Here is a 23,128-nt window from a genome sequence, read left to right as displayed (position 1 = left end):
GAAGAAAGACAACTCCTACATTCCGTCTCAACAAATAACAAGCAGCCGCTTTTGTAGAACAGTAATATTTTAATGTTGAAATATTTTCTAAAAAAGAACAAAACCCCAAAACCTAAATAACAAATCAAGAAAAGCTCACATCATCAACAATATGTACAACTCTGATAAAATATGATTCATGGTGTTAAATACAAAGAGTATATCTTGATTAAAAAGATCTTCATTTTTTTCTTATGTATCTTATATATTATTATGTATAACTACCAGTCCCTTTTTATTGTTTCAGTTTTTCGAAATTTAAAAAAGACATTTTCTGTAAATATCCCTATGTCAAAATTTACCATTTTACCATTTACCAAAATTTGTCATTACGTCCCCACCCTACCCCGGGGATCATGATTTGAACTAACTTGAGTAAACACCTGAGAATGCTTTCTACTTCACCTACATCGGATGGTGCTTTCATTCAAGTTTCGGCTTTTCAGGCCTAATATATATATTTTTATTTTAAAGCAAATATTTATATCTATTTATTTTTTATGCAAGATTCAATTCAAAAATTGTAGCCTCGGCCATCCTACCCCCAAGATTTATGGTTTGATGAAACTTAAACCTTCACTACTTGATGATGCTTCCACACAAGTTACAGCTTGTTTTGCCAAATGGTTTAATTTTGAGAAAAACATTTTTATGGATGTTTCTCTAATGAATCCATTGTAAAAATTCAACCCTCAGTTATGATCCTACTCTATCCCGGGGTTCATGATTTGGGGATTTATTCATGGATCCAATATTTTTTAATATATTGATATATAATGTACTCATATTCATATATCATTTTCATCATCGTTTATAAATCATAGTGAATTACATATCACTGGAATTTACTAAGTTTTCACATACATTTCGTTCATATTCATGGTGTTTGATGTTCATTGGTTGAGTCATCGTTGGATACCCACGGGTGATCGTGTCTTTTACTTATCCCATGATAAGTAAAAGACGCGATCACCCGTGAGTATCCGACGATGTGGTTGAGTTTGGATTGTGAAAGATCAAAGGAGTTTGGGTCATGTGAGATTTGTTGCTATTTTAGAAATAGAACCATTTTAACAAGAGCTTGGACTTTGGGTAGTTGTGTCAAACAGCAATGTGACGTACGTAGGCCTGTCTATTTCATAGCTGGCCACTCAGCCATGGCTTTTTGAAATCAACAAGATTTGTCTGTCTTTTGGGCTAAGACTAAGTCCAATGTCTTGTTAAAATGGTTCTAGTAGGAATGAGTGGTTTTACAAGTTTTACACTAAAGTGCGCATGCTTGGCGCCAAATCCTCAAACTAATACACTTCACCCCCAAATATATCATCTATTTCAATATAGTGATATTGAACAACTGTCATTTCGGTAAGTTCGTTTACTGCAGTTGCTAAAGTAATCCGTTGAAATAATTAATTGTTTAAAACATAAATTAATCATATTCAAAATCTTAAAATATATTTAATGCGTGAATCTAAGTTGTGTGAGTGTGTATTTTATTACGTTTATTTCTGTAATAATTATTGTTACCTATCACCGTAATTCTATGCATTGATAAAATATTTATTCCAAGAACCCAACAGCTGAGTTTTACAATAATTCGACAACGATCTAACATTTAAATACGGCCGTGACATGAAATTCTAAGCAATACATGTTTACTTATATTAGAAATTCACCACTATATCATTGTATCAATATATGTTCTCATATACATCGCTAACATTAGGTAAGTGAGACAGTTTTCATGATTATGGCAAAGTTAGACAACTCTTCAATGCGATTGTACATGGGGTGTTTTGAAAAAAAAGTTCTTTTAAGAAGAAAAGTGTGTGAAATACATGATGCGAGACCCTGTAAGCTTTGGATAATTTATCAATTTTGAATTTAAAACAAAACTTGCATTCGAGTGATCTGACTTCCTCGAGTTTTCAAGGGTAACGGATTTTTTTTACTAACAAAGAATACATATGTATATTCTGCTGAAGAAATTTACCGGATATCGGGAATTCTCTAATTTCTGGCACATTAATATGGCAACATTTCTTGTATTAGTTACAACTTCGAATATCAAGACTTAGATTCCGAGCACTTTGAATTAATTTCGCGCACTCTATCTGAAAATTCAACAAACAATGAAATAATGTCAATTGGTTTGAAGTAAAATATATGTGCATACAAATGTTGGTGCGTTTCCTCCCTTACCCATTTACAGAATTTTTTCGCAGTATTTATTTATTTGATTTTTAATTTTAAAATAACGTTTATAGAAAGTGTTCAAAGCATAGGAACAAATCTTGAAGAAAAAAAAAATACGCACAGAACGTACAGAGCATTAAGGAATCAAAAATTCAATTTCTGTTGAGTCCAAATAATTACATCAGTTATGAGCTCAAAACACAAAATCAAAGTGATCTATGAGCAATGTCAATCGCTTCCTAATTATTGTACATACCATACTACACAATTAACATATTACAATATTTGAAAATAAATCTTTCAGTTCCTAGCCTGTATTTATAAGTTATAAATAAACTAATATGTACGGAAATCCAAAAATAAAATTATCAACAAAAGCGCTGTATTATTTCACAATTTTTTAAAAAAAATTCTGAAAATCTTAATTATTCCTTAAAAAGGAAAGTATATTTGGACCGACTTCTATCTAGAGCTTCAATTATTTCTCACTCTCAGATTTCTAAGGGAAACTTTTCATCGCCTTCGACCTTTTTTCTTCTTTGTTCCTTTTCGTCGTCTTTCTTTGGGTTCGTAAACAACTGGCTCAATAGCTTCCATATCGTCATCCAGAATTTGTTGACTGTCTTTGTCTGAGTCGGCCCCTTCCCGTGATTCTGATCTCTTTGTAGAAAAAGGAATAAATATGAACGTGTTTGGCAACCAACATTAGTCTTCCATTGAAATACTAAAAGAACTAATATTCACATTATTTTATCTGAACCACCTTTGATGACAATGAATAAAATTATATTTTCTGAAAACATATCCTACATCAGGTTAACACCAAATTGTCATCAAGAAATACGTTAAAATTTTCAGCAGGTTTTAGTAAAATAAGAGCAGCAAATCAACATACCTCTTTTCTCTTACGTGCTTCAGTCTCCACATAGTCTTTTATCCAGTTGTAGGAACCAATCATCTCCTGCACCTCCCTCCAAATTCTCCCATTTTGCCAGTCACATTCTTTGATAATACTTTCTATTTTAATTTCCACGGACTCCTGTTGTCTACATAGAATTCCGATGTTGTAAGTCTCTTTCTTAAAGTGTTTTTCTACCAATTCTGCTGATCCAAGCTTATAACGCTGTATAAAGTCTCGTACTTCACGAAAAGGATCAGATATCTCCTGCATATATTTGAGTCGAAAATGTTGGTAAAATTTGACCATTTCTTTATGCTTTTCACTTTGTTCATGTTCTCCTCGTGTTTCTCCCTTTGCATCTTTTAAAAGTATCTCTGACTTAAACGTTGGGAGATTATCAGCTACTACACCGGGACCGGGATTTGTTTGAATAAGTTGCACCCTTTCATAATTTGGCTGTGACAGCTGCAATGAACTGGGGTTTTGTAATAATCCAGAGGGTTCAAATTCATTAAATGTTTGTCTGTTCATAGGACACACAAAATCAGTGGTACTTTCTTTAAACCGCACACCACAAACGCCACATCCTGTGTTGGTTATTTGAATGGATTCAAACACGTTTATTTTCTCATCTTGTTTTTCTTTGCTGATTTTTCGTGTAACACAATACGACAAATTATGCACTTCATTTTCCATCTCACTTTTCTCCGCCTCTTTTTGTGTTATATCTATCTCCATGTGTTCCTCCTCCTTAGAAAATGTGGAACCCACCTCATTATCCTCTTTCATATCTCTATTAACTTCACTTGAAAGTTCCTCAGAAGGGTTTTGCAAAGCCTTAAATGTCTTGTCTTTAAAAAAGGACTCTTTAAAAAGCTCTGTGGTCCTCAGTTCTTTTTTTTGCAGTCCACATCCATTGTTGGAATTATCCCAACTATAACATGCAAGAGAGTCATTCTCCCTCTTCAATAGCAGAATCCGGAGTGCATTTGCAACGTCTACGGGAGATTCCGCTTTCTGCACTGACTTTAGAGCTTCTGACAGTCTGCTGGGGTATTTCTTCCATATTTTGATTTTACATAACTCACTCACCAGCTTGGTTTCTACATCCATAGAAACGCTCTTACCAATATTGCAAACGGACACTAGAGCTAGAACTAAAAGTCTCTCTGCAACACCACAAACCTCATGTGCAATGGATTGTTCAGTTTTGAGGAATTGAAAAATGTGGCTAAGAAGGTTTACTTTAGAGTTACTAGTAGACACACACACAATGTCGACCAGTTTTTCCAAACGTTCCTGAAACAGACTAGTGTCTTTATCATCATTGCTTATCATATGTTTCTGAACAGCTTCAAAGGTTGGATCTCCTTTTTCCTGTATAAATGTTGCATCTAAGGAATAAACTACTGCAATGTAAGACTCTGGAATTACAAGGAAGAAGTTGGGTGTATTCTGTACTTTGGCTGTCAGACAAAAGGCAACTGTAGTGAAGTATTCCATCCACAACAGGAGCTGGTTGTAATGGGGAATGACTTCAGCACTGCCAGTATTGCTCAACAGTGTACAAAACTTGGTGAACTGTATCAATGCTTCACAGGGATTACCTTTTACCAGCTGGTCACACCCATTACAGAACTTTTTAGCGATAGAGCGGAAAAAAGTTTCCCCATCAACTGAATCATCTAACATTAGACCAAGTTTCTCCCTTGCCGACTCTGGCTCTCTCATGCTTTCTTCATTCACTGAATCTTCAAATGATGACATGATATCCTCCAGTTTAGGCTTTATTTCTAGATTTAATAAATGAATGACAATCATAATCATCATAAAACATCTTGATGTTGTGTTCACTTTTATGGTTTAATTTTTCATCATATAGAATTTTAACAAAATGAAGCATTCTTTTCTGAACACAAATTAACATTTCTTAATAGCATAACCACAAAAATATCGCCCGATTCATCGGTAGTGCGACTTATTTTAACCCCCCCCCCAAAGTTATTCAGATATAATGTAATTCTGTCAGTAATGCAGTACTTGATTGTAAAATGAAAATTATAAAAAAGAATCTTTATTCAAAATGAGATAAACGTAAAATAAGAAACGATCCGCTTAACGTTGTATTTGATTTTTCTGTACAATTTAATGTCAAATTAAAGGCTAATTTACACAAATTAAAGAGCAAAAACTTTCACTATAAAAAAAGAAGTAAGGAATTCGAAGACGGACCTTATATGCTTTGCGTAAATATATTGCGCACCTAATAGAAGACTCAATGTAAAAATTGCTTACGACGCAATATATAGCTGTACTTCGACATCAATACACACGTGATATAGTGGAAAAAATGGCTGACCTTGCTATAATTCAACATGCTTTTCAACATGTTTTGAGGCTAGTTTTGTATTCAAAATATTTAACACTTTATATAGATTAGTTACCAGTTTTTAGCGAGTTAGAAAATCATTTTTATTCTGACCCGCTTCATTACTCGAATTAAAAGTAAAAAAAAAACAGTTCCTGTGCTCAACTTTTAATGATATTAATTCAGAATTATCATATAAGTAACATACATGTATATCAAATTGGACAGAATTTTCTACCTCAAAAGAACACTCTTACCCATTATGTTCAGTTGAAAAAGAAAAGTAATATAGTTGTGAAATATTCCATACTAAAAATCTTATTTGATTTCTCTATTACTTGCTATTTCTTTTTAATTGAATTTGAGATATATTTTTAGTAACTCTAACTAATATGAACTTGCATGAAAATCCCTGTTGTAGAAATAATTTACCCCACAGTCTTTAAATAGCTGTTTACTTTATACCCTATTTTAGCTAAATGAAACAGTTTACAATAGTAATAGTATATTAATGTATATGAATTTTCAAAATATACCAGCTTCTTTGAATAACAGTGCAGCTTCTTCGATGTAGTTTTTACGGATCAGGAAGTCCGTTCTCGCCCGTAGGTCTGGCAGTCTCTCTAGAGCTGCCATCATTTTCTCCTTGTTTTTAGAGCAGTGATAGGCCTCAGCCGCCATATAACTCAAACTCTCCACAGTGTATTCGTGACTAGGGGCGTTTTCTATCAGAATCCGTGATGGGATCGTCAACTGTTGATCCAGTTCCTTCATGAAACCCAAACAAAAGTAACTTTCTTCGTCATTATACATACATTTAAGATATTTGCATTTTCAAAGCATTTTCTGAATTCTTGAACGTAATGGAGCTGTTACTTTGTATTCTTCTTTGACACTTGCTTCAAGGTTTTATCTAACGAACTGTATATCTTTTTTACATTTTAAGGACACACGAGACATTCCTCAATTTAGGTATTTTCCATAAAAATATATTTATTCCACTTAAAAATAAAGCAATATGCCCAGCACTTCCTATTCTAAGCGTAATAAAACGATGGTTTACTGGTTTGTGTGCGTTCAAAAATTAATCGATCATTATCAATCAAATGTATTTTCAAACTCAGTAAAACTAATTTTATCCTGTAATTAAATCCTACAATTATAGAAATTTTGTTCTATTCGAAGATTTTATTAAAATTTTGCCGAAAGATAGCAATTTTGTAATTTGCGAGCTCGAGCAAATATATTTAGCAACGGAAAATAAATGATCACGTTCCTTATCTACACATCTGGTATCTTACACTTTATTTTACAATGATATTATCCACTATATCTACATGCAAAAGTTTAATTCTGGTTGTATTGCGCTCTTTGATTGGCTACAAAAATATTTTATATCGTATATAGAGTGTTGCCTTCAATATAGTAAAACTAAAGTCAAAATACGTATAAATCTGCCTGACGTAACGTTTGAGTTGTGTTCAATTTGATATAATTTTTAAGATCAATTGGCCGTTTTCATCTACAATAAATAGCCAAAAACGCTTATTAAAGCGTAAACTACCCAATACCCTTTTATATCGTATAAAACTAATAAATATTAAATTCATTCCTTTTAGATCAGACCCATATTTAACGAATCTTTCCATAAATAAAGCAGGCTAAAAACGCATATGTCTGCAGTCAATTTGGCATGTAGTTAACATAAAATTGGGAAAAACGACACAGTAACTTTAACATTAAAGTGTAATGACGTCAGACTTATAAATGACTACATACATCAGTTACCTCTCTATAAGTTTTGTAACGCCACAGTGTATTGATAGCCTTTTCAAACAGACCATTCTCAACCAGAGTTTCCACAGCCAAATTAAATTTCCCAATCTGTTCGTAGCACCTGCTTTCATCTTTAGGACGCTTTAGTTTATGGTATGTTTTTCCAGCCTTTTCTAGCTGTAAAAATAATTTCAAACTGAAATCTCTATGTTCCAAAGCTTTTATTAAGACCATTTTGCATAAAGTACATAAAGTCTGTCCATTACCTGATTCAGTTTCTTGTATAAATGAGCTACTAGCTCTCTCTCTCTGGAGTTCTCTAGACAGATGGCTGCTTTGTTTGGCTGCTTACATTCCAAGAATTGTTCTGCTGCCAGTAAAAATGCATCATTCATATCTTCAGGAGTGTCCCTCATTCTAAAGAAATGATTTCGAGATGTAGGAGTTGCAAGCAATAATTATTTGATAATCCATCAAACCAAAATGTTCGAGACTTTGCATCTAATCACCTACGATTATAAAGTGCACAAATGCTTTACAAGTTACTGATCGTATTTAACTTCATTAAAAGCCAAGGATTTATCAAAAACTTTGTTTGAAAGAACACCACTGCCCTCCTCTAGTTACTGTAAATTCCTAATTAAACGCGAGGAATAAATATTCGCGTGAAATCGCGAGAGGCGGCTTTGAAAACCTCGCTTTTATTTTTCTGACAGATGTTAACTAAATGAAACTATGATAAGACTTGGTGTTCGCGATTTTATATTCTCGCGATTAGATGCAAAACGATTGAATCGCGGAATTAAAGTACTTGCAAAAATAAGGAATCTACAGTAAACAATATACCGTATATCCGGTTTTTTTTTACGCATGTTACAAATTTGGCTAAAATATGGAAAATGTGTAATTTTTTTTATTTGTGTCAGTCATTTTTTTGCGATTTTAAAAGTTACCTATAGCAAAGAATACCCGATATAATTTCTAGGTATTAAATATTTTGCGATGTAAAAGTGATCACGAAAAAAGCGAAAATTGGAGCACCGCGATTATACCAGATACAGGTATACGGTATGATCATTATTTCAGTATTTTAATAATATAATTCATTTACTTATAATTAGTTAAATTTAAAGTTTGAACAAGTAAGTGTAAAAGGATCAGTATCGTAATATGCAACATTTGTCAAAGTTAAATGAAGAACCAATAATAACTGAGATATAGTATCAAAGTGCACCTGCTCCAAAAACCAAAAAATAAAACCTGCTTCAAAAACCTTAACCTCCTTCAGAATTCAACCCTTTAGCTCAGATTGAATCCTGTCTATATGTGTATATGTATCAGAAAATGCATCATTCATGAATGTTTGGTAAAGTAAAGACCAATGATAACGTAGATATGCTTCAAAAACTTAAATCTGCTACAATAACCATAACATCCTCAAACATCGATAATCTATAGCTCAGATTCAGCAACCAAACACGACAAGTGCAAAAGTATCATACCATGCACAATCTATGCAAGTGTATTTTAGAAAGATCCAGCAATATTAAGATATGGCCATCAAATGGCACCTGCTCCAGAACCCTAAACATCCTTCAGCGTTCAGATTCAAGTCTGTTCATAAGTATGGCAAGCTGCACCATCGAAAAACTTAAACAAGGTCCGGAGGCGACACTATATCATTAGCTCCCCCTTCGTCGTCTCGGTGAGCTAAAACGCTATTAAATTGGTGGACAAATGGAGAGACAGACAAAAGACCAATACATGTACGGCTGGCATATTGAATACAAGAAAAAAGAAAGATATCATCAAATTATAAAAATGAAAGGACCTTGGGTCAAAAGTTATAAATTTGAATCAGGAATCAACGGTCCTGTATTCTGGGTTATTTTCGCCCCGTGTTATTTTTCACTTGCAAACTATTTCGCCCCGTCTTGAATTCGCCCAAACAAAGTTGTGTTTAAGAGATAATAATTGAGACATCGGAGTTCGCCCAGTCTTAAATTCGCCCGCTGACAACGAGGGCGAAAGGGGCGAATATAAAACAGGGGCGAATATTTCCCTGTATACAGTATTAATGTTACTCCTTTATAATGGGTTTTGACATTCTCTCTCTTCACTTTATAATTCTTTTTTTCCAAAGAATTTTAAAAGTTAACAAAAGGGATAAAACAAACCTTGCGGCTAAAGAAGCTAAATGATGTGCCTTGGCGATTTTTTCCATACGGTAGTTCTCACCGCGATTAAAACATTTGGCTGCTACCTCATACAAGGACTGTTTCATAAACTCTTCCCCTTTCTGTAGCCATTGTTCTGTGGAGGACTGCTCCGCAAATACCCCTTTAGCGGAGCCTAAAATAAAAAAAACCTCCATCAATATCTTTCCACCTGAGGTGTCAAAATCTGCACTTTAATATATGTAATATAATATAAAAATAGATGCTGTCATTAGAGAGTAATACCCACACCAAGTGTTTGCCCCTAAATAACACTGTTTTGTACCAGTTTAATTAAAAATGGAGGCCACATGCAAGCTCCGGTAATACATTTAAAAATTATAATTTTCATAACTGAAGGATATGAGATCCCTTCCTATATGATAATACACATGAGCAGCACTTTATGTGCAATTTGGGGTTGAATAGTTTGCAGTGAATTTTCAGTTAATCAATAATCTTAACATTTCATGTCATAGAAAGTATAATGGTCTATATTATTATTACAAACAAAATTATAAATTAAATTATGCCCCCTCCCCGTGGCGGTTGCCGGTTTTAGATTTGCTTCTGTGTGCCTACATGTACATCATCATGTGCACAGATTTAGAGAAGGGGTGGGAGTGAGGGGTCCAGACCCCCCCCCCCCCCCCAATGAAAATTCATTTATATCAACTGTAAAATTACCAAAAATACACCTTGGACCCCAATGCTCTTACAGACATGTAAACGCTCTAACCCATTGCGCTTCAATGTTAGGTAACATTATTGGGGGGGGGGGGGGTAAATATTTAATATACTTTATTGTTTATCTCAATAGGAAGTATACATCACAATATGCAGGTGTCCTGCACCACCTTAAAGCTGTTATTTACCTAATAAAATAGTGCAAGTGGATTTGAAGAATAGGTCATAAAAATACATGCATGTTACAAATAACTGATCTTTGTCTGAAGTAACGTACACAACACAGGTCTGCAGGTCTCATTAGCGGGTGCTAGTTTTACCCAGCTCTTCGATTAGATGGGTTCACGTGTATACATACATGTCTGCGTTTTCCATATCCAGAAAAGGATTAGTTAAGATCAGCTAATGAAGGAATTCATTATTGTGTTTTAATTGGATTATCATTATGATGGTGACCAATAAAGGTAAGCATAATACATGCATAAAAGTAGCAGTAGCACAATATAATGAGATGCCAGCATACATAAGTTCTACTTTCACTTTCTAAATGTGATCTCCCTTTGACAGCATACTGTATCATCATCTTTTAATATTTAAATAAGCTTATCATCGTTATCTATCCTATCGCATTTGTAAAGTTTCTGTCATTTTAGTTGCAAAGGTTATTTTTTTCATTTGTCAGACTTGCACTATTGAGTTGACCCCATATTGACCCTGTATATAAACAATTTCTTATTAAATTTGTGTATTACATGTAAGTAAGTGTAGACACATCATTTTTATATGAGTAAATTATAATAGGAAGGAAGGAGTATTTCTTTTTTAATGTATTATAATGCATCAAATACAATGTAGGTCATGACCTTATGGGATGGTTTTGACCCCACGAAACAGGAAAATATCTTCTAATGTCATTATGATACATCAAATGGTGTAAAGTCATTAATGACCCCAGGTGTTGTCTTGAACCCCCCCCCCCCCCCCGCCCCGCCTTTATGAAATAGGAAATGATGATACACTGTATATTTTGTTAACTTCTGAGATCTGAGATCCTCATCCCTAAACCATATCATTTATTCTTGCTCTATGTGTCATTGCGCGTAAAATTGTATATAGATTATGCCCCCTTGGAGACACCCAGACATTCTAGAACTAGAAATAATAAAGTATTTTATCTTATTCATATGTTACAGTAGTGTTTGATCCATGTGGGTAATTCCTAGCCTAATGATATCACTGCTTTGTTTAGGAGACTTTACAATTGCCCCAAATAGGCGAATACACATGCATATAACATTATGTTTATAATTGAATCTTAAAAATTGAATTAAGCAATTTCCAAAATGTTAATGTGCATCAGGAGAGAAAAAGCAATCAAGAAATGATTTAAAATTCGCTACTGTACACATGTAAGAATGTATTAAGAAGACTGAATCTTTAGAACCAGGTTAGATTGGGGGGGGGGATGTGGAGTATAACATTTACAATTTGAATCATTTATTGTTATTAATTTTAACTTGTCGATGAATATAAGGTAGAAATATGACCTCTGATCATATCTCAATAGATCATTTGTCAATTATGCAAGGTGTAATGTAATTTTTTTTAAGAATAACATTTTTTACCAGTTTATTAAAGACACTCAAATTATATTTTGATTTTAATAGATCATTCGACAATTAAGGGGGGGGGGGGAGAACAGTTTATACTTGAGTTTGTTTGGGGATGGGGGTTCCAAGTCATATAATTGACAATTTTTTAATGTAATTTAAAATAAGACTAAGCCATACTACAGCCATGAACATGAATAGTATAGAATAAAACACAAACTAATACATGTATATATACATAGGAAGTATTACAAAACAGATGATTGATCTATATCTTGGTTCTTAAAATGAATCATATATCATGTACATATTATATTATTGTTTCTTTGTTCAAGGCATTTCAGATGGAATGTAGGTATGATCCCAAGTGCTCTTCCTGAAATTATCAAATATCATAAAAACCATTGAGATCCCCACCTAAATCCAAAGATATTATTCCTCCTTAGGTCATGGTGCATCAGATCATTCTGGCATGTAAGTCATGACCCTAAGGTGTCATCCTGACCCCCTTAGAATCAGAAATTATCAATTATCTTTAAATTATTGATGTTTGATGATCCTATCTCTATTTAATCTTTATTATTAAGTCTCCTGAATGAAATTTGGATACTTTTTGTTTTTGTACGGTTCTTATTACATGAATTATTATTCTTCCTATTCTTCTTTTTCTTCTTTCCCGCTCTGAACTTGTTTCTCAAAGATGGCTGAACAGAATTGTACAAAACTCTAGGTTATGATAGGCCTGCATATCTAGTTGTGCACCCTGGTTTGATTTTTCTCATTTTGGCTTAGACAACCACTTTTCGGGGGGGAGGGGAGGGGTGTCAAAAGGGTGTGGGATCTAACATTGAACCTTGTAGGAAGAATCGTAGACTCTGTTGTAAATGGTAACTTGAAAATGGACAAAGATAATAAAATAGGGTTTTCATAATCATATATTGACTGTTACTGGCAATATATAGGGTTTATTAGATCTGGGGTTATCCCCACCCCCCAGGAATTTGAAATTACCATAAATTTCAGAAACTGTTATAATCATGACCCCTAAACCATATATATTCATGTTTCTATTGTCAAGGGGCATCAAATGTTATGTAGGTCATGGGCTCTGTGGGTGGTCCTGACCCCCTCAAACAGCAAGTCCCTTAATATCTTCAAAACAGTTGAGATCCCCACCCTTAAACCATATATATTCTTGTTCCTTGTGTCAAGGGGCATCAAACAGTATGTAGGTCATGGGCCCCGGGGGTGGTAATGACCCCCCTTGAAATGGAAGTGCACGAATATCTCCAAAACGGTTGAGATCCCCCCCTTAACCATATATATTCTTGATCCTTAAAGGGCATCAAAAGGTATGTAGGTAATGGGCCTCAGGGTTAAATTTAATTTTTCAAAACTGTAATGCACATCTATGGAACAGTTCCTATCATATCCCAAAATATGATGTGTCTATCCATTAAATCATAAAAGGAGTTCTAGGATCTATGTTTTTTTGAAGTGATAAACGTCAATTTTCTGCTACTTTTTGACTCCCTGGATGGAATTTTAAATTTTTAAAACCTTATTGCACATCTATAGAACAGTCCCTATCATATCCCAAGATATGATGTGTCTATTCATTAAATCATAACAGGAGCTCTTGGATCTATGTTGTTTTTTTTTAGTGATAAACGTCAATTTTCTGCTACTATTTGCCTCCCTGGATGAAATTTAAATTTTTATAACCTTATTGCACATCTATAGGACAGCCCCAATTATATCCCAAGAGATGACGTAGCTACTCCAAAAGTTGTAAGAGGAGTTCTGGGAACCATTCTTTTTTGCAAAAAAACGTAATTTTTTGTTGCCCACTGATCCTCTTAATAAAAAAAAAATTCTGGAACCTGGTCACACCTCAATATGACACCCCCAATCATACTCTAGAAGATCATTTGGCTACTGCCAAAAAATGACGTTTTTGAAACCAGTTTTTTTGTAAAAAAAAAAACCCCGCCATTTTTCAGCCATTAAATGAACCCCAGGACAAAATTAAAAATTCTGAAACCTTATTGCGCATCTATAGGATACCCTAAAACATATTCCAAAAGATGATTTGTCTACTAATGAAAATGTAGGAGGAGTTCGAGGAAGAAGGTTTTTTTTGTGAAAAAACGTCATTTTTTACCAATTATTTGACCCCAGGCTAAACAGAGAATTTTTGAAACCTTTTTACAAAACAACATGATACCCCAAATCAAACTCCAAGAGTTCAGTTTGCTGCTTTATAAGATGCAAGAGCAGTTTGAGAAAGTAAAACGTGACAGACGGACGGACGGACGGAACAGGGTAACAACAATATACCCGAACTTTCTTTAGAAAGTGCGGGTATAATTTAAGAATACAGAGCTCATTGAAACGGAATAGCTAAATGAAACCACAATCATCTTAATGAATATCAAACTAAAAAAGGTTTTTTATAATGTGCGGAGGTTTAGGGGAGTTTGAAAGAAAAAATATGGACATCAGAGAATTGTTAAAGATGGAATAAAATATAATTTTCTCAATATGCAGATGACACCTCTCTTATTTTCGATGGTTAACCTGAGTCAATGTTTGGTATTATAATAGTTTTAGAGTATACTGCAGACTAACCAGGACTGAAAAGTTACTATACAAAAACTGAAATGGTTTGGATTAAGTAAGAAATTTTCACCACACTAAATGGAAATTAAAATGGAATAACCCAACCTTTGATTTATTAGGAATTAATTACGTCTAGCCTACACTATGAGCCTAAACTGTCAGAAATTAAAGTATTTTCATCCAAAGGAATTTAGAAAACTTACCCCAATTGGTAAAAGTTCAGTAATAGATAAAATAATTCTGCCAAAATTAAATAATTTGGTACTCACTTTACCTAACCGAGACTCCTTCTTTACAAAAACAAAGGAAATTCACAAATTTTCATAGGGAAGTAAGATTTACAAAGTAAAATAAATACAAGAATATAAGAATATAGATATGGTAGTTTAAAATGTTTGATTTTATAGAAAATAGCTCAGCTCTAAAATCTAGTTGAAAAAAAGAATGATTTGTTCAGACACAAAATGAATAAATCGTTTAAACGAAGGATTACATATACATAGTTACGTCAACTATGTATATTTGAATAACTTTAAACGAGCTTATACCTAGATATGTGATCTGCTCCAGTTACCTTAACCTCCTCCAATATCCTAAACTTATTGTTCAGATTAAGCATCCAACTCTTTCAAGTGCATATGTATACAATATGATAAATGAAGTAAAAAACCAATAAAAATTTGAATAAGGCAATCAAAGGACATATCCTCCATAAAAGTTAACCTAGTTCTAACCAAACCATTTACTAGCAAATAAAACCTATAGTTAAGATTAAGCATCTAAGTCTGTCAACTTCATAAGTAATATAAGATGCAGAATACATCCGAGTTTAGTGATCATCAGACCAATATTAAGATAAACTAATCACCATTTTTTAGTTCAGCAACAGTGATATTCCTTGTTAATTCGCGAGCCTTGAAATACTCAAACATAGGTGCTCTTTTGTCAGGATCCTCATCAAAAATCCACACATTAACACGGGCCCTTGTTATTGCAGTGTACAGTTGCTTCAACTCTGAGTTCAAAACCTTGTGTTGGTTGGGGTCAAAGGCTAAAGGTCGAGGGCGATCACCAAGTTTAAGAACATCTGGAACAAGGGACAAACTTGTAAATTACTTTGAAAACGTTTTACCTTTGTAAGAGCATAGAGCTTACAAAGCAATATAAGAGCAATTCTCTCTCTCACGGAGTACATGTACCTGCATTTATTGACACCAAACTCTCCGAGCTGTGTATACTGCTCTGCTCGTTTGTTGCTGCCAACTTTTCAAGGAACTCTGTCACTATTCTCCATTCTTTTGTAGCCTAAAATTGCGATGCCCAAATTAAAACTTTTACGCTTGCGTATATATGAATACATACTAAACTGTTATTGGAGACAAAATGCTTCTAAAACAATCCAAACTCCCAAAACTCTTTCTTGTTTCTACAGATATAAGATAAATCATGGAAGCATTACTCCAATAATACCTGAGAATCTTTGAAGAAGTTGTAGAGTAGAATATCATCAAACTCGAGTCCCTTGGCCTCGTATATGGTCAGTATTACTCCATGGTTGAGTTCCTTTGGAATGTTGTCCCGAGCAGCTTCATTGACAACCAGAATGGCTTGATGGGTACCAAAATCGATGTGGGAAGCCTTTCTGTTGTCTCCGCGTAAAAGCACAGCTAAATCACTGTAAATTCACAAGGTAGTTTAAAAAAATTAAAATTCAATACAAAAAACGTAAAATTTTAAAAATTGTCATGGCAGTGGTTTGCCTGAAGCTGCAGGATTCTAGAATAACAGGGCGAGGTCCTTCGAATAGCCCTTGGTCCTTCTTCAGTCTGTCGAATGATTCTGGGAAGAACTCCACCATCAGATCCAGGATACTGGAGGCTAGAGACAGAATTCCAGTGTGGGACCGGTAATTGTGGGTCAACTGATAGACCTATTTACACAAAACACTAAATCAGGATGTAACTGAACATGTTAAGTAGAAAAGTTTGAAAAATGCACAAAAAACCCACCCCACACTTGATTGTAAATACCTAAAAATGCCAGCAAAGCAATGATAATGTTTATAAAGTCATTTTCACTTTATGGAATCTATAAGTAAAGCACAACGTTTCGCATTCATTTTGTATGAGAGATATAAACTAATATCAGCGTAGATATACATTTACTTAAATCCATACCTTATTTGGTACTATAACACCAGAAGACTTTCCAATGGCGTGCGTAGACCTTTTGGCATAGAAAAAGAGGGAGCTTAAGTCTTCAAATCTGAAAGATATGCCCCTCATGATGCTCTGGGCGGTATCTCCTGTCAAGAACATTTCGTTGGGGGAGTGACACATCCTTATTAGTAGACACAACTCAGCTTGGGTAAAGTCCTGTGTCTCGTCCACATAAATCTGATGGATAATCCATTTCATCTTTTTCTCTCTCTTCAGTCTACAGAAATCATCAAATACCAAACATGTAATTGGTGTCAAGTGTTTGAATATTCATTGATAAATTTTGTTTTATACAAGGTAAAGAAAAATTCAGTTTATCTAAACGGTTTTGACCCTTGGTTTATCCAAACAAGTCAATAATGGTGCTAAACAATAATTCTAATTTTTTTTTTAAATCATAATATTTATCATGATATTATAGCGAAGAACGTAGTTAGAAAACGCACCTGTTAAACACATTTTTAACTAAATCTATCTCATCAAATAAGAGTTTCTGTCTCTTGAAATGGTTATATTTCTTGAACATCTCATATATGTTTTCTCTTTCCCCAGAGAAATTAGGTGCCCGTTTTCTTCCCATGTCAAAGTACTCTTCCTTTGACAGATAACCCGATGGCTTTGAAAGAGCCTCAAAAGACCCTTTGATGAAAGACATAATCTCCGTCCAGATCAGCGAGGGATGGTACTGTCCCGAACACTTTTTGCTAATTAAGGGCCATACTTCCTCCGCGAAAACTTTATAGGTCACCTCTCTCCTGGGATCAACTTTTTTAGGTGGCCGATTCTGCGTATCCTGGTCGTTATGGTCATCTTCGCTGTCATCAGTGTACTGGTACTGGTTGTCTTCATCTTCCTCATCTTCATCATCTGATTCTGCATCTAACATTGAAAGAAAGTTGAATGCTCCGTCTGGCTCGGCCCATCCCTGGATCTCTACCTGATTTATAAGCGTACGTAAGAGAAAAAACTGTGCATCTACAAAAAACATAACTACTCTTGGCTTTCTCATTTTATTTAGGTGATTTAAACCCATTCAATAATAGATTTAATATTAATAATCTTAATTTTAGCTTTTAAAAAAGGGTAAAATATTGAAATTATCTAAAGAAAGGAGCAGTACTGATCACATTCTAAATAAGAATAAAACAATCTTCATCTAACAATACCAACATAATCTATTTGATTATTAATCCCTGAGGTTTTTAAGTGTAATATACATGTAGTTTATGTAGCATTAATGGTGTCATTTACAGAAGATTTATCATATATATATATATATATATATATATATATATATATATATATATATATATATATATATATATATATATACACACACACAATGAATACGTAGGAGAAACAATACTTGCCTTTAAGCTTCCATCGTCATTCCTCTCAAAGAAACACGGCCCTTTCAGTGACGCATCTAGCATTAGAAGCAGTTTCTTGGAGGTGATAAAAACAGGAAACTGGTTATCCCCAATGTCTTGGATCCTGTGAGGGAGAGGCTGTTCCTTCTGGGACACAAAGTGCCTTACCACGTCACATGCATTGCTCATCTCCTTGAAATTCTTCTGCACCTCGCTACATAGAACGACGTTCTTAGTGATGAAGATATGGTGAAGATGATCATACGTCTGATCCTCTTCTCCTTCTTCTTTGTATTCTGCTTCTTGTTCTTCTGGTGTGCCTTTTTCAGATTCTTCAATATTATCTAAAATTCATTGGAAAAAATTAAAAAAGAAGAAGAACCATACAGTGATAAACTCAGACGAAACATATTCTCAATTCAATAGATTATCTACCACTTTTACTCAACACATACCAACAACATCACTTTTCTGATGAAAAATCTGACATCTAGGAATAAGTTTGGAATCTGCAGCTACTGCCCCAGTCCAGTAAGACACAAATTTGCTCCAAAGTCTATACATACAACAGGTGGTCTTCCCTGTGCCACTGCGACCCAGCAACAATATTGGAGCATTAGTCGTAAGGTTAATAATTGAATGTTCCAAATGAGTCACTCTGAATGGAAAATCTACTCTAACCTCAAGATTTTGCAAAATATCGTTGACCAAATTAGAGTCGAAATTGTAGAATTTTAAAATGTGATATTCTGTCTCATTGGAGCTTGCTGGTGGGTAGTAGCTCTGCAAGAATTCCAGAGAATTGACATCTGCGTCCAAATCACTCTCAGCAAACAACATCGGTATTCTCTCACTTCTCCCTCCCTTGAACTGCTTCTGTTTGACTCCCTTTAACTTTCTCTGAATTATACATTTTTCTCCTCTGGAGTGGGATTTGATGATGCGCTGTACAGACTTATATATCTTGTCATGGTCGAACACAATGTCCCAGACTCTAATAACCTCCGAGTAAATCCTACCCCCACGGATCGGCTGGTCTGCTTCGTCTTCTGCATACTGCAGCCTCTGTTCTGCATCCTCACTCAGTCTTGGTGAAAATGCTATCGCCAATTCCCAGATAATTCTACTGGCTTTACTGAGCTTGACTTCGTACAGTTTAATGGTAGATGGGGTGTTCCTCAGCTCTTTACACAGATGAGGGGTCCACTCCCCTTTGGCCAGAAGCTGTATTTTTTTAATAATTTTCTGTTTCAGCTCAGGGGGAACTTTTTTGTCCCGTAGTGTTTTCCAAACATCAGCTGTGCACTCTACTTCCCATTTTAAATTGTCAAAGACTTGTTGGTCCATCTAAATACGTATAGATATTTACTGTTTATTCATATATTGTATATCTGTGCACTCTACTTCCCATTTAAAATTATCAAAAACTAGTGGTCCATTTTAATACGTAGAGATATATACTGTATATCATTATATTGTAAAAAATGATATAAAACTTTTGTAGTCTGCTATTGTGTTAAATAACATTTTTAACTATGGGAAGGGTGGATGTTATGAAATTTAAAATCCAAGTCACACGTTTTTAAACATTGTTTTGGATGTTTTTTTTCTTTCTGATTAAGTATTTGTAGGTTTTTTTTCTTTCTGTATATATTAATCTCTCCCAGTCTGTATTCACTTGTAAATTGCAGTTCGTCGACCACTTCGTTATTGAGCTTTAATTAACGAGGGAAATAGAATTTAAACAATTTTTATTCTACAGTTACTTTATCAATGTGTTTCTTTTGTATGTTCAATATAAACACTTGTCTTAAGATGTAGTTTTTAATGCATCCTATTTTTAAAGAATTTGTGTTAGGAGTCTTTTAAATAATTTCTAATTAACAGGAATCATTACCTTGTTCTTGAATCTGTTCTTAACAATTTTAAACCTCATTTCCCGTGGTTCATTTGTTATTCCTCCATATGCCGCCCTTGGGCATCAAAGCGGGGCATAAAATTTACTAGGTTATTTTGATTTCTTGATATGCCCTGCATAATTTCTCTAGGTGAAAACTTTCTTCCCCATTTTACATATATTAAAAGCTAGGGTGTTTTTCATATTGTTCAGGGGTCCTTCTAGGGGAGGGAAATTTGTTTCAATTATTTGCTTACAAAATTGTTTCGTTGCTAACAGTGATTGTTTCCAACAGAAACTATTGAGTTCACCTGCTGTCCCATTTCAAAATAGGATCGCTTTGCTTAATCTTCAATTTTTTTTATGATTTGATGAACCTAAACCTTGTTGTATTTTATGGTTTTATTTTATTATTTTATCTGTTCAGTAAATCCTTGATTTGTTCGCTGGTATAAATCCTACTCGTTATATTTCTTAATTAGACGCAAACCTCGTTATTTTTAATTGATTTGCATATCTCTGTAAGTGTACCTGCAAATCTTTGCTTTAAAAAAAAATTATCTGTATATCAAAATACAAAAAAATAGAACATAGAAACAATCAGGTTGAAAAAGAACTTTTTACAAGTTTATTTAACTAATGTAAACAAAAACATGTCAAGAGCCCTGTTTACATGATAAAGAATTGTAAGCTTAATATCTTGCTTACAACTCTACGACCGACACTAAAATTTTGGTTGATCACTAGAAATGAATTTCTGTAATTTACATATAAATATAATTGAATATTTAAGTATTAAAAAAAAGGAAAGTCAAGAACATATTTTATTTATATTAATAAAGTGGTTTAAATTATAACATGTGGTCATGCTGTTTTGAAAAAAACCCCGTACATTTTAAAGCTTTATTACGCGCCGCCAGAAGGCGGTCCGTTATTTGATTGTAACTGCGTTTCTGCAGGATAGTTGTTTTTTTTTTTATAGAATTAATATAAGGCTTATTTTTTAAAATGAATTTAAAGTAAAGCATGTAGAAATATGTTTTATTCCTTTAAAAAATGTTACACATTTTTTTTATTAACTTGTAAATGTATAATAGGTCATAGACTGTAGTGTTCGGTGCGTTTTTATCGAGACTGGACTCTGTTCGGAAAATTTCGAAGTTTTTCATTCTTTCCAAAACAATGTATCGGGATCGGTAAACGGGACATACTAAAGACCTGAAATACTACAGACTTGAATGACATGAAATTTTATATTAATGATATATTTGATTCATGAAATATCAATTATTTACGCAAAAATATGAAAGACCTGAAAATTTTAGCTGACCTTAATTTTTAAAACTTTTGAGAACCTCATGCAATTAATTACGCATGATTATCTTCATAAACTGAAGTGTAGATACGATTTATAATTCCATTTAGGAAAAAAAATTATCCGGCTTAATTTTTAGCCTTAAAATTGTGCAGTTTCTACCGGATGAGCATATAATCTTAAATGTACTTTTAAAATAATCCATTTCTTTTTTATTATGAAATCATATAAACTAATGCATATAGTTATAATTCGATACAATGCAACAAAAAGTAGAAATGAATTGAAATACATAATCTCCAAGAGAATAATGATGAGTTGAACTTTTTATTAGAATACATACCTATCAATGTGTTCTCCTATACTTCATACTATGGCAAAGGTCATACAATTACCGTTAGAAATGCTTACAAACTCGATTCTTAATAATAATGGTAAAATGTTAAACTTCTAAACGTGTTGCTGAAAATATATTAAAATTTACCATAAAAATGAGTAAACTAACTCATTATTTTCGTCTCTTTGGTGTGTTTTTATGTAAACAATTAATGATGATTCATACAATAATTATTTTCTGCGGCCCATTTGACGCTTGCGTCAATATGTGCTTTCTTGTTGCACGTTTGTCGTAGAGAAACCGTATTAACTGGAGGCTGATTTTGTATTAAGACTAAAAAATACTATTTCTTTGACGTCACACCATCTTTTCCGGTTTTGTTTCCATTAACATGTACCATTTACACAGTGTTCTGAATGACACACTTGTTTATGCCTTTCTGTTACTCAAGTAATTGACTTAACAAAATTGATAATGTTTCGGTTCACACGTAAAGCTAAAGAATGAATACATGTACATGTTTGCATAAATATATGCATTTTTATTATATAAATGACAGATGTTTCTCTGCTATCATTCAAATTAGAAAATGACCTCGAGTTATTTTTTTATTAATATTTCATGTCATGTTCTTTGCTAACTAATTAAGTTTGTTATAATTGTAATCAGGATGGTTAAAATACATTTTCTAAATTTGGAATTATCCTGTCGAAATAACGAAGGCAGACATTTTCTACAATATTTGACATCCGTTGAAAATTTCCATACCTACACATAGATTCCTTCGACACAAACCCCCGTTTTTATATTTCAACGGACATGCTCCGTTTGACGTTGGTTTGTACTTTAGTGGAAAGTCAAAGGTAAAAGAATGGTCTCAAATCGATTATTTTTAAATTATTCTGAACTTTTGATTTATATTAAATAACATAAAATGCTAATACTGCTGCTATGTTGATAAAACAAATCGAAAAAGATCGTGTGACGTCATAAATTAAAGTTCAATGGGAGCCCCTGTAGCAGCGGGAAATTTAAATTGAGCGATCAATTTTCTTGATGTAATCATTGTTCCGGGGTTTTTAATGAAAATATATTTATATTGGATGATAATTAATTGATTTTATTAGGGTCTTTCGTTTCCGACGAAAGACCCTCTTGTTCTTCTACTGTTTCTTTTCTTTATTATTATTTTTAAGGTCTTCCGTTTCCAACAGAAGACCCTACTCTTAGGATTCCTCTTCTCTATTATTATTCTTTTTCTGACTTGTTTAAAGCGTTATATCTAAAAAACTTTCCAACCGATTTGCACCAAATTTTCAGGACTGAGTAGCCAAAGTCATTGCTCGAAATTAATAACTTTTGAGCTGACGTCACTTCCGGTTTGAAATTTTGGGGATTTTGTGATTTTTTACTGGTGATATTGTCCACGCAACTCCTCTGAAACTTATCGTAATAGAAAAAGCGAAACTTTCAGGCGTTGAAGATGAATGACTGTTGATTCAATGTTTAATGTACAGCTGTTTATTTAAACAATACTATATCTAAGTCATATGTTACGTAATGAAAAGTTTCAAG

At 33.6% G+C, this 23,128-nt stretch overlaps 1 protein-coding gene across 2 annotated transcripts in view; it reads right to left on the bottom strand.

Annotated features, from left to right (window-relative positions):
- Positions 1–938: 938 nt before the first annotated feature.
- Positions 939–23,128, bottom strand: part of LOC128175661 (TPR and ankyrin repeat-containing protein 1-like) — a 46,495-nt gene continuing 24,305 nt past the window's right edge. For both annotated transcript variants that reach the window (XM_052841464.1, XM_052841475.1), the window contains exons 18-31: positions 18,460–19,351; positions 18,001–18,348; positions 17,081–17,567; positions 16,593–16,851; positions 16,176–16,345; positions 15,886–16,090; positions 15,615–15,720; positions 15,284–15,502; positions 9,458–9,632; positions 7,547–7,697; positions 7,293–7,457; positions 6,041–6,272; positions 3,131–4,929; positions 939–2,895 (exon numbers count right to left, since the gene is read on the bottom strand). In XM_052841464.1, coding sequence (XP_052697424.1) covers positions 2,749–2,895; positions 3,131–4,929; positions 6,041–6,272; positions 7,293–7,457; positions 7,547–7,697; positions 9,458–9,632; positions 15,284–15,502; positions 15,615–15,720; positions 15,886–16,090; positions 16,176–16,345; positions 16,593–16,851; positions 17,081–17,567; positions 18,001–18,348; positions 18,460–19,351 — 5,355 coding nt within the window. In that variant the 3' untranslated portion in view covers positions 939–2,748. The remainder of the gene's footprint in view (positions 2,896–3,130; positions 4,930–6,040; positions 6,273–7,292; positions 7,458–7,546; positions 7,698–9,457; positions 9,633–15,283; positions 15,503–15,614; positions 15,721–15,885; positions 16,091–16,175; positions 16,346–16,592; positions 16,852–17,080; positions 17,568–18,000; positions 18,349–18,459; positions 19,352–23,128) is intronic.

The sequence above is a fragment of the Crassostrea angulata genome, chromosome 1 (genome assembly GCF_025612915.1).
Source record: "Crassostrea angulata isolate pt1a10 chromosome 1, ASM2561291v2, whole genome shotgun sequence".
NCBI classification, from domain to species: domain Eukaryota; kingdom Metazoa; phylum Mollusca; class Bivalvia; order Ostreida; family Ostreidae; genus Magallana; species Magallana angulata.
Note: the sequence above shows the minus strand (reverse complement) of the source record. Positions and strands in the feature narration are given on the sequence as shown.